General features: G+C 36.1%; 1 protein-coding gene across 1 annotated transcript; it reads left to right on the top strand.

Moving 5' to 3' along the window:
• The first annotated feature begins 5,908 nt into the window (after window positions 1–5,908).
• On the top strand, window positions 5,909–7,978 carry LOC132311952 (LOB domain-containing protein 1-like). The gene is made up of 2 exons (XM_059810128.1): window positions 5,909–6,278; window positions 7,346–7,978. The coding sequence occupies exons 1-2, from the start codon at window positions 5,991–5,993 to the stop codon at window positions 7,661–7,663; spliced, it is 606 nt and encodes a 201-aa protein (XP_059666111.1). The 5' UTR covers window positions 5,909–5,990; the 3' UTR covers window positions 7,664–7,978.
• Window positions 7,979–13,161: the final 5,183 nt, after the last annotated feature.

Below are 13,161 nucleotides of genomic sequence, written 5' to 3'. Positions count from 1 at the left end.
TTAAATCTATTCATATATTTATGTCAGTTAATTATTTGTTTAGTGATTTTAAACCTCTCACTAAAAATTTTCCAAACTCTAGTTGCATCCATTAATTAATTGGTTATGTGCTTTCTAATAGTCATATTTAACAATATAAATAAAAATTGTAAAATGATAACAAAAATTAATAAAACTATAAACTAATTTAAGTTATAGAATAATAAAAACTGATTTCAAAAAATTTGGTCTAATGCTCCAATAAATTCTTTAATAGAATATAAGTATATTAAAAATCTGCTTCTGGAGTGAGATTGTGAGATTGTAAATTGTAATTGTGGAGAATATGAAAAAAAAAAAATTATAATGATAGAGGAGAAAAAATATGTGAGGAATAAAATAAATAAATAAATAAAATAAAAATTAATAGGAGTCTTAGAAAAATATAAAAAGTTTCATCAATTTTCAGTTAAATATATATTTAATATTTAATTTTAATGTGTGTATATATGCTGATGTAACGAGGATGAAAGAGGGGGAGAGAAAAAAATTTTGGGGGCCTCAAAAAAATTAAAGAATAGAAATTTTTTCTGTCAATTGTCAAATTTCTCTATATGTTGAAGATTGATAATTAAAAAAAATATTATAATTAGTTTAAAAAAGTTATAATATATACATATATAAAAAATTATGAAACTTTCTTCTTGATCGGGACTTTAGATAACCGCCTAACTCAGCGGCGCTGGTCATATCTGTGACTTCTCTTCTCTAGATACCTGTGACTTCTCTAGAGGTTCAAGGGTTGAAAACTGTGCAGGGTAATGGTCAGAAACCGTGTGAGTAATTCTGCAATTGAAGTCCAACTAAGCAATGACGTGTGGACCTTATTCAATAAATTACAAATGGAAGCCAGGCTGGATTTACACAACGGGTAACGCGACAAGTGTCTTCTTTCCAAGGTAAATCTAGTGACTCATCATTCTGCATATCTTTTCATGGATACAGGTGCCCCTCTTGTGTTTGGTTCTCTACGTCCTATACGGTGTCATTTTGGCATGGAGCCTAGGATCTGCGCTGGGCTCCGTGCCCATGCACCAATTAAAACACGGTTTTGGAGCACAGGGATCCTCTTCTCCTTTTCTTGATGGATCTAAGTGGTGTTGTTTTTATTTTATTTTATTTTATTTTATATATACAAGTTGCTTTTATTAATTTGTACAGACTAAAATTAAACGTGTTATCAGAATTAGTTACTAGGAAAATGAAACTTGTTTTTGTCAACTAGGGTGTGTGAATGAGCTCAAACATTATTATAAAAGCTTTTGTGATTTACATTTTTTTTTTCTTTTCTAATTGTTACTCACACACATTTATCTGTCTTGAGACTTGAATTCCTGACTTTCATTTCTTTAGAAAATAAAAGACTGATACTGCTAGGTTACTTGTCCGTTGGTTTTGTAATTTACATCTAGGCCTGTTCATAGTTTTTTTTTTTTTTCATTATTATTTTTGTCCCAAATTCATATCACCCAATTTTTACATTTAAATTGACAAGGGTGGAAAAATGAATTCAAATTTATGAAAGACTGAAGGTTTAGTCCATTTGTGTAGTGGACTAATGGTATAATGGTCTTTATGGTCACTGTTTTTATAAACATCCTTTGTTCATATTTAGTTTCTAAAATTTACTCGATTGAAAATGTTCCATATTTTATTACAGAGTATATTTTATTGGAAATACCATATCGTTTTTTTAAGGGTAAAGTGCATTAAATCCCCTTGAACTATTGATCATTTGCAAAAAACCCCCCTGAATTATAATTTTGTTACAATTTACCTCCTTGAACTATTGGTCATTTGCAAGAAACCTCCATGAACTATAAAAAACCATCCTGAACTATGATTTTGTTGCAATTTACCCCCATAACATCAGCTTCCGGCATCACAAATTTTGAAAGACCAGTTTACCTTTATAACACATTGCGTCGTTTTAACTTATACACTTCTTACATTTTTTTTTTCCCTGCCAAAAGATGCTTTTCACCCAACACAACCCAAAACAGAGAGCTAGAGAGAGAGAGAAGAGACCAAAGAAATCCGAGGTCGGCGGGATGGCTTGGTCTCGGATGATGACAGCTTGTACGCGGAAGACTTAGCTGTGATGAGAGCTTGGTTGACTTGGCTGTGAATTGTGGAGGCAGCGACGAGCTCAAGGGGGCTCGGCGGTGTACTGTGGACGACTGTTTGCTCGAAACACGGACGGCGGTGTGCTCAGCTATGGAGATAGCGGAATGGGTCGGCGAGCTTGGAATGGACCGGCGAGCAAGGTGAGTTGAACGGCGGGCAAGGCGGTGACGACGATTGGCCGACTCAACGGTGCAGAGAAGTGCGATATATATGGCTGACAGATCTGGCGGGTGGTGCAACAGCTATGATGGAGCTATGACAGGAGACCCACCGATCCCAGCAACAGATTCTTCGGCTTCATCGTCCCTTTCAGTCAATCAATTCGAGCAGATGGGGTAAACTGCAAAAAAATATATAGTACAGGGAGGTTTCTAACACATACCCCAAAAGTTCAGGGGGTTTTTTTTGCAAATTTTATAGTTCAGGGGGGTTTCTTGCATATACCTCAATAGTTTAGGGGGTTTTTTTGTAACTTTTATAATTCAGGGGGGGTTTCTTGCACATACCCCAATCGTTCAGGGGGGTTTAATGCACTTTATCCTTTTTTTTAATTTGATTTTGTCTAACTTTAACAGGGGCCAAAATACATCATGTCTGGGTAACGCCTGACTTTTACTGGTCTAGCTAGACCAATAATTTTGAGTAATAATTTGAGTATTTGCATTAGGTGGAACAAAATTAACATTTACATGATGTTGGTGATAATGACCTTAATTACACAAATATTACTGTAATATGAAGTTGAGTGGACATTATCAACTACAGTATTAATATCCGAAGAATCGTGGATGTTGAATAATGGAGTTTATGACTAAACAAATCCCACTTCATTAATCTTTTTCTTTTTATTGTTTACTCATTTACTTCTTCTAACTTTGGTCCACTTGATTCCCCCCCCCCCCCCCCCCTCTCTCTCTCTAGGGGTGTGTGTGTGTGTGTGAGAGAGAGAGAGAGAGAGAGAGAGAGAGAGTCATTTTTTCACTTCACCACCCGGAGTCTCTCCTAGAGAGAGTCTCAATTTTTAAAACGATATGGATGTTAAATTCTCTTATAAGGGGCCAAATCTTGGTTGGTTAGTTCAGTGGCGCCATTTTGTTTTCAATAGGGATTGAAATTCAAAACTAAAAGTACATAGATGTGAATCTTTTCAAAACTTTCAAATAAGATTACCATATGATCGTTACTATTAATTTATTAAAGGATCAGATCGACAGTAGAACTGTATAAATAGTACTTAGTTTTTATTATAGGTTTGAAAAGGTTTTTAAAATTTCTCATTATTTAATCAATGCACTGTTGGCTCGAGTGGTAAGTGTTACAAGGAGAGTCTTGTTCATCGAATTCGGATGGGGAAGTAATTAGGTATATATATGAGTTGAGTATTAGTATTACCTAATATCTTAAATTTTTTAATCAGAATGCGAAGCACCCAGTCTGTTACAATTGCTATTAGAGTCATACTCAATCCTAATTCAGTGTCATGCCAAGTGTCCAACTCAGAGGTATCCGACTAGGCAGGGTGGCCCAACCACAATATGGACGTTACTAATTCGGATAGGAGAGAATGTTATACGGGAAGTCTTGTCTCACATAGGAAATTTGGTGAGCCTTTGGGAGGGCTTTGTGAAGCTTTAAGTGTGTTAGATTGGAGTTACGGACATAAACCACGCTTGGACTGCATACAACGCAAAAGGACCTTAATCACATTATAAAGGACTCACTAGATGAACCATGGAATACCAGCTACAAGCTTGAAATGTAAAGTGAAGGACTGTAAACTATACTATGAAAAAGGCAAAGCAGTGAAGTATGAACTTAGTTGCATAAGATTGTAAAACTAGGTATAGATGGCACAGGGGCGGATAGAGGTGTGAAGAGCAGTTGTGTTGGTGTACGACCTTGATCTCTTTACGGGGATGTGTTTTTTTATATAGTGCTTGAAATTCAGGCCATTAGTTAGATGCACGACACATGGACAATCAAGATGGCTTTGTGATAAAGGTTATCGTCACATGTGAGGCGTCATCTTTGGACTAACACGGATGTGACCTTCTAAGTTTACCAGTGATGGGTCTGTCTACTATTAGTCATTTGTTATGTTCGACCCTAACTTGTTGTATACGCTACGCCCAGCCGTCAAAGGAACTAAGGTCGTAGTTTTTAATTGAAAGAATCTGCTTTATTGCCATCGTAGGGTTGGACATGGCCGCGAAGACCGTTAACATGATTAGGAGTAGGAGAGGTCATGTCTCTTCCAACTTTCTGCTGACGCGTACAATTTGGATGCAAACAATTAATAGATTTAATTTTTAAATAAAATATAGAGTTGGGTACAGTAAGATGAAAAAATAATAATGATACATCGTAATCCTAAAAGTTTGAATGTATCAATTATTATTGACATCATATGTAAAACTTGTAAATCATGAATATGGAGATTGTAGAAACTATAGATATATTGAAAAATGCAAAGCTAGTAAATTTAGATATTTTTCATCGAGGATAGACCTAGCTATATATATATATATATATATATATATATATATATATATTTCTACCACAGTAGAAAAAGAGGGGGGCTTTTCACATCCAAGATCCATGAATAAAAACAATAAAAAAGGAATTAAGTCGCTTTTAGAGGTCTTAATCTTTGGGGACTTGGGTGTGCTAGAGTCTAATGCTCGTTCTACACGAGCCCAATCACAACGGTTCCTCACCCAACTAATACTCCACTAGTACTCCTTCCTACTCCTCCTAATAGTATATAGTATATTATATATATTGTTGTATTTGTATTATAGTGTATATTATTAGTCACATCTACCACCAAGTCAAAATTAAACCTTGACAAAATTTCCTTCTTAATTTCTAGCATTGGCACCGAATGTCATGTCATCGTACATCTACCACTTTCATGTCCTAATTCCTATTCTCCATTTTACCATTCATATAAAACTAATAGGGATAATAATAATAATTGGTAAGTGAAAATGGGATATATAGTAATAACATTTAAAAAAAAAGAAGAGAGGAGTTAAATACATATAACACTTCTTATATTACTTACCCTAAAAAAAAAAAAAAAAATTCACTTCTTATATGAACATAATTATGCAGTGGGGTCGAATATCTAAATGTCCCAATTTATCTTTTGTCCACGTGAGAAAACACGTTTGAGGAGATTGAATGCTGAAATATTGTAGACGTGCTCGTGTTTGGTTAAACTTTTTAAAAAGAGTAAATTACACTTATCTCTCCTTTAGTTAGAATTATTACATTTATCTTCCCTATATTTTGAATTATTATAATAACCTCTCCTCTAGTTTCGTTATGGCCAAAGATAGTCAACGTTGATGTGTCAGAAGGCACATTTATTCAATATTTGTTGTGTGAAAAAATAATTATACCTCAATTTAATTAAAGGGCATATTTGTTATATGAAGTTAAAAATTTTGCCAGACGATTAGTAAAACTAACAGTAAATGTCATTTTGTTAGCAACTCAAAAGGAGGTGATTGTAATAATTCAAAATATAAGGGAAATAAGTGTAATAAATCCTAACTATTGGGGAGGTAAGTGTAATTTATCATTGGGAAGATTAACTAAATTAATAAACCAACTAAGAGGTTAAAAACTTTGATCACTCTGATGATGTCACGATGACGCTCCATGTTCCTCTTCCCGGGCTTTCCTAGTCTATATATATTCTCTGCTTTTGAGCCTAACTAAAGCACCACAAAGCAACTCATTTTGTTTACCATCCCTACTCTCTCTCTCATCACCTCTCTCTCTCTCTCTCTCTCTCTCTCTCTCTCTCTCTCAACATGGAATGCAGTGGTGAAATGACCACCAGTACTCTTCCTATCAGTGTGTCCACATCCTTCTCATATTCCGATCCATCATCCACTTCTTCTTCTCCTTCCCAATCTCCTCCACGTGCTCCTCCCTCTCCTCCGCCAGTGATTCTAAGCCCTTGTGCTGCATGCAAAATTCTCCGGCGACGGTGCGCCGACAAATGCGTTTTGGCACCCTACTTCCCACCTACTGAGCCACTCAAGTTCACCACAGCCCATAGAGTCTTTGGAGCTAGCAACATCATCAAGTTGTTGCAGGTAACATTAATTAATTGCATGCCCATACATTGTTCTTAATTTGGAAGTAGAATTCACGTTTGAGTTCAGTGTGAACACAACACTAGGTCCTTATTTTGTGTTCAAAAGTCTCACCTCTTTTAGGAAGAGTGTGTTCAAAATTCTTAGGGTTAGAATGTATATAGGCTAATTTATTATTATTTCTTAGAAGGGCATGTTGGTCATTTTCCTTGTAATATAAATTATTGTATAAATTAAGTGAGGAGGGCAAGTTGGGTAGATCTCCTAACAATAATTTTATATCTGATTCACAGTGTCTCTCTTTCTCTATAAATCCTAAAATCAATACTTATAATCAAGTTGTCAATGTCCGGACATTGGTTCATATTGTATAATTTCTCATATCTTCGATCTCTAAAGAGTTTTAGAGTCCTGTTGGGATACTAATGTTAATGTGTTCTGGTTGGGGTACTAATGTTAATTTAATGTCGTAAGTGTGTGCGCGTTTGCTTGCATTTTTTAGAAAGAAAAGAAAAAATAAAAATAAAGAAAAAAGATTTTTTTTTTTTTTGGAAAATAAAAAAAGAAAAAGATTTGAGTTAAAGAGAGAAAAAACAAAGTGAAGAAAAAGCAAGAGAAAAAGTGAAGGTTGTACTTCGAGTAGATTCTCTTTCACAACCCCCAAACGCCTTTTTCTTTCCTTTTTCTTTCCCACTTAATTTTTTCTTCTTAATCCTACAATATTATATTAAATTTTATAGTAATATTTAACTTGAAATGGACAGAGGTCCTTTTTTTGGTGAATTGGGCTCCACCTCTTGGATATGTGGTTAGGAAAAGTTGACATTTTCCTTCTCTCACAAAGAAAATTATTCACACTAGAAGGTCAAGAGTAAGAGATGTCCAAAATGACTTCTAAGCCTAATGCAGAAGTTTATTGTTTATTATACTCATTTGGCCTCGAGGGTATCAACCCGTCACCTTCTATTTTGAAAGGTAAAAAAAGATATAACTGAATGAATTACAGTGAGCTTGTTGTGGAATCAAATTTTGCCAATTTAACAAACGCCGTTACGAAAATTTTGCAGGAACTTCCGGAGTCTCGGAGGGCAGATGCAGTGAGCAGCATGGTTTATGAAGCAAATGCGAGGATCAGGGATCCAGTTTACGGTGCGGCGGGCGCGATCTGCCAGCTGCAGAAGCAAGTGAGTGAGCTCCAAGCAGAATTGGCCAAGGCACAAGCTGAGATAGTTAACATGCAATGCCAACAATCTAATTTGGTGGCCTTGATTTGCATGGAAATGTCACATTCTCAAGAAATACCTAACCCTAACCCTAACCCTCAACAGCAACCCTGTGAAAATTGGAGCTTTACTTTTGATGATTGGGAGCCACTCTGGACATGATCGATCAACAAGTGTTGCAGAAATTTGCATGTTGAAGTGGAGAGACAAGAAGAAAATGGAGGGCATTTGAGAGAGGTTGCATTTCTAAGTGGGGATAATTAATTAATTAGGAAACTAAATTTGGGTCGACATAGAAATTAATATTGCAATAAGAGAGATTAGTTTTACTAAAGCTTAGCTTATTCTATTGTCATATTAGGAAGTCACGAGCTTTAACAAAAGCGAATGTAACTTATGGGTTTTTTTGTTTTTTTTCTCCTACTTGTAATTTTCCAAAGGGAAAGAAAAAGAGTGAGAAAAGAAAAAATTCAAAAAATTGATCACACGTATCATCTTGCGTCAAAGATTATTCTCATTTTTCACTCTCTAGCATCTTAATTTAATCACTGGTGTTTTGTTTGGTAGGAAGGAAGGAAGAGGTGTAGAAAGAAAATATATAGGAAAGAAAGAAGAAACTTTTTTTAGTAAAAATGATATAAGGAAAGAAATGATAATGGGAGGGATATGTTATCTTTCATTCTTTACAAATTTTAATCTGTAAAAAAACAGACTATTTTAAAAGTTTTAAATTAAATATTATCCTAAATTATACAGTTTTAAATTATCGTACTATCTTCTATAAATTTAAAATAATTTAAAACTTTATTTTTTTTTTTTCTCTCAGAACGAACATAATAAATTGCAAGTTTATTATATTTTCTTTAATCAAATTGAACAAAAATAAGGAAAAACATAATCTCTTCCTTATGAATGTCTCAACCATTCATTCTTCTCTATTTTCTATCCAAATTTTTTATTTCTTAACGAACCGAGCATAGAATTTGAAATCAAATATTTCAGTTAGAAATTAAAATCTTGATCTAAGCCATTGACACATTTGGCATAACCACTCTTTTTTTCAAAAATAAAATAAAGAGTTCGGGTTTCATAATAGATGTTGTAAGTGCACCCTAGTATCCTGCATTCTCGTCTTTTGCTGCAATATTATGAAAGGTGTTCAATTAATTCATATGATCACTTGGTTAAGAATTGATTATAAAGACATAAACGAATTAATTACTAAAGATCTGTATCTTTTTAATGGCGCGCATATTTGGGCAACAGTGGGACCCAAATCCAATATTGATGGAGATAATGGCTTTGGCAAAAATAATTAAACGCGTTTTGAGCTCTTAGCTTTTTGCCACTTTGGCCATGACACGTGCAAGCATCACGTGATGCTTTCTCCAAAATTACGTAGTAGTACAGTTTTAGAACATTTTTTAGTTTCTAAGCAAGAATATTTGTTTGAAAACATACACCAACTTTGTTCCCCAATCTTATCTCATATCTATCAAACAAAATGCAAATTAGGTTCCAAAGGTCAAATGCAATATTGTAAACTACTCCACCACTATATATATATATATATATAATTCATTGTGGTAGCCTGGTCGTCATCAACCGAATTTATTATTATTCATTGTGATAATTGTCACGGGTCTAGAGATTTGGCGCAGCGGCACGGCCCGTGCGACATCAAGGCGTTGCTTCAGCTCGCGCAAGCCCTTTAGTCAGCCACCACAACCTGCTCTCCCAAGGATACATGCTGACTGGTTTTGACCTACCTTGGTCTCATCAGAGGAACTACTCCAGCTCTCGACCAGTTTGTGCAGGGATGGCCTCTTCATAATCAAGTCCACGATTAGGGACAATCACCTTGAACTGAACCGAGTCGACATGCCTGAACTCTGAAGAGGTATCATCTTGTGGTCCTACACGCCCCTTCCTTGGAACCATTTCCAGTCAATGAATGTTCTTAACCAACCAGCATGCGTGTCTTTTATGTTTATGGCGTCGTTAGGAATCGGAACGTGACATTCTTCCCCACCCAAATCCTGCGACGCCCTCGTCACAGTACAACGCTGACTCCACTGCGTCCAACATTCCAAAGTCTCTCTCCTCCAAGTGGTATGCTTGCCTGCCCACCATCGCTTCTTTGTACAACCCCTGGCTGCACTCGCCCAATGATAGGGTTTCGGGCAAAAGGGACGCTCACTTCTTCGGGACGCAACCCCACGTTATGCTGCCTCCGCGACACCCCGAGCAAACAAGGGCCCTCCGGCTGACTTGATACCCGCCCTTCGCAATGGTTTGCATGCCTCTTGAACTTATAAGAACTTTGGTGCGCGCGGCCCTCCGGCTTCAAAGGACGCATCTTTATGGGGAGATGGAGGCTCTCCTCCAACAACATTGATTGCCCACCGACGCTTTAGTGCACCCACTTCATTCTCAAGACCCCCGGATTGACAAGGGGGCACGCTACCGTGCTTTACCCCAAGTCCTACTCTGATACCATTTGTCACGGGCCTAGAGATTTGGCGCAACGGTACGGCCCGTGTGGCACCAAGGCGTTGTTTCAGCTCGCGTAAGCGCCCTGGTCAGTCACCACGACCTGCCCTCTCAAGGATACATGCTGACTGGTTTCGACCTGCCTTGGTCTCAACAAGGGAACAACTCCAGCTCCCGACCAGTTTGTGCAGGGACGGTCAACTCCCTTCTTTATAGTCAAGTTCACGACTAGCGACAAGCACCTTGAACTGAACCGAGTCGACCTGCCTGAATTCTGAAGAGGTAACATCTTGTGGTCCTACACGCCCCTTCCCTGGAACCATTCCCAATCAATGAATGTTCTTAGCCAACCAGCATGCGTGTCTTCTATGCTCATGGCGTCGTTAGGAATCGAAACGTGACATAATGCTCGTAAGTTTTATTATTATTATTATTATTATTTGAAATTATAAGCAACTGAAATAATACTTGTAAGTTGTAACCTGTAATACATATGTATGTTCTTGGTGGTAATACGGCAAGTTAAGAGTTTTGGTAAGTACACAGTCATCACGACTTTGCGTTGTATCATAGAAGAGTATTAAATCTACATATAACATTTACTTTTTTCACACCTAGACGATGTGGTATTGTACACATATAACTCACCTAGTATAATAACGAGTAACTTACTGGTGTCACTTGTACAAGCTCACACACATCTGTCACAAAGTCGTCACAATCATCTCCTTTTTGGGCCCCAACACTTTCGATTGGCCCAACAGATTTTTTTTTTTTTCTTTCCAACACACAAATTCGAAAACAAAAATAAAGTCCAACCCACATGGGCCTCATGTGCATGTATATAAGTGATGGTGAAGGAGGGCTTTATTGGGATTACACATTGTCAAAGTCATGACCAACCCCATGAACAAACAGTATTTAAGGAGTCACTGATTGGGACCACCTCATACGTGACATCTCTTGACTTGTCAAAGAAAAACGGAAACAAAAAGACACAAATTTCAGCTCATTTCGATGCTCCCTTCACATAAACGATGTGATTTGTTTGGTATTGAACTTACCAGACCTCCAACCTAGTACGTACCGGTCCAACTGTGGCATGTGCCTACACCTAAGGTCCCCACATAATATGATTTGATAAATTTGAAGTAATTTTTGTAACCATATCAATTAATTCAGTCGGTTGATATACGTGTTTATTTTTTTATTTTTTTTTATTTTGTTTTGCAAGATAAAAGAGTACCATTAAACTATACCTGATATATGTGTGTAATTATTGAAATTGATAATTTTCCCTGCAGTGAGAGTTTTTATTTTACCCTTTTTAGTTAAAATCATTAACATACACGGTTTAGGTTCAACCAGTTTGAAAATATTTTGAACCAACTCGAATGTAAAGGTTTTACAAAATTTAGAACCAAATCGAACAAAAAAAATCAACGCAATTAGACCAAACCAAATTGTAAAAATCAATGGAATTGAACCAAATCAAATCATAAAATTAATAAAACCCAATCAAACCAGCCTGGTTTGATTGAAGTATAATCACATCAACTCACTTCAACCTAAACAAAGTCATGAAACCGAATCAAACCGACCTGGTTTGATTAAAGTACAATCACATCAACTCACTTCAGCCTTAACAGAGTCCTGAACTTTTAATTTAAGACCAAAAACAGTAAACAAACGTCATTCATCCTCTCACGGTCACAAAGGAGCTAACGGTCTCCGCACGCTAGCAGTTCCAAAAATTACAAGTATACCACCGACCCCACTTTGAGCCAAACACTCACCTCTTGTCAACTAAAGAAGTTTCTTTCAATTCCATGAAACATGTAGAGGAGGGTGTACAACCCAAAAAAACTGCTGCCCTTCGAAAGATACTTGTGAACCTCTTAATTATAAGCATGGATGGAAGATTGATAGAGCAGCCATATGTCTTGACAATTTAAGTTTTGTTCCATTCAGAAGATTTTTTTATCCGGGAAGTAATGCTGCTGTTTGGTAGAACAGAAGGAAGATGGGTGGAGGAAAAATATAAACGAACAAACAAATTTTATTTGTTTGGTGGAGAGGATTTGAAAAGAGAAATAAGAAAATATGATGGATGAGTCATCTTTTTTCTTCTACAAATTTATATCCCTCTAAATATGGAGTGAAGACGCAAAGGAAAAAGATTTTTTATTTTTATTTTTATAATTAATAATCTCTCTTCTTTTATCTCATAACAAATAAAATAAATATATCTATTAATTTTTCTCGTAACCAATAAAATAAAATATTATTTTATTTTCTTCTCTTCTATCTAACCAAATAAAAAGAGAGAATGACACATACAATATCTTTCATTCATGTGTTCTTTTCTATCACCAAACGAAGCATATAGTTTTGTTCAATAGTGATTGCACGGGGCCAATGGTCCTGGACCATCTAAAAATTTCTCCCTAAATACATTCTCATTCTTTCTAAAAATTTCTCCCCAAATACGTCCTCATTCTTAGGAAAAATATTATCCTCCCATGCAACTGCACCGTGGTATGACTGATCGTCTATTACTAGCGATTCCGGCTTCATGCTGGTGAGTTGCAATCTGAACTGAGAAATGGTTTTTGGAGTTAGCTCACCCTTGTGGGATTGCGCCCCTTTGTCTTGACCATTGTAGCACATGTGTCGCCCAGGGCATAAGGGGCATGATGACTTGACATTATTATCACCTTCTCCGACTTATCACCGGTAGTTTGTTCAGGATTTCAAACTCGACGTATGTTGGCAACTAAACACGAGAGTTGTCGTACAATTATTTAGAATAATTATAAAGACCGAAGATCCATTCTAAAGTTATATATATGAACCATCAAGTCATGAAAATGAACAAATTTAATTACTAGAATTTTATTAATTGATAATCCTTTATTTTACTAAAAGTAAAACTTCTTAATTAATTTTTACCAAATCCTTTGACTAAGTATAAACAAATATGGAAGGCCTAAGAAATATTGATCAATTTCAATCACCCATGACCCTTAAGCATGATCAGAAGGAAAGGGATGTGAAGATTTACAATTTTTCTTTGATCAATTTCAGTCACCCATGACCCTTTTAGCATGATGGGAAGGAAAGGGATGTGAAGGTCTATTTACAATTTTTCTTTGCTTAATTTTCAC

The sequence above is a fragment of the Cornus florida genome, unplaced genomic scaffold (genome assembly GCF_030987335.1).
Source record: "Cornus florida cultivar Cherokee Brave unplaced genomic scaffold, ASM3098733v1 CherokeeBrave_3.0.0_Hap2_Chr06, whole genome shotgun sequence".
Classification (NCBI taxonomy): Eukaryota; Viridiplantae; Streptophyta; class Magnoliopsida; order Cornales; family Cornaceae; genus Cornus; species Cornus florida.
This window is presented reverse-complemented; position numbering and strand designations above follow the sequence as displayed.

What these genes read in the sequence shown, in the direction of transcription:
- LOC132311952 (XM_059810128.1), top strand. Translation starts at nt 5,991, where the DNA reads ATGGAATGCAGTGGTGAAATGACCACCAGTACTCTTCCTATCAGTGTG. An exon ending in ACATCATCAAGTTGTTGCAG is followed by an intron (nt 6,279 to 7,345) that starts GTAACATTAATT and finishes AAAATTTTGCAG; the next exon opens with GAACTTCCGGAGTCTCGGAG.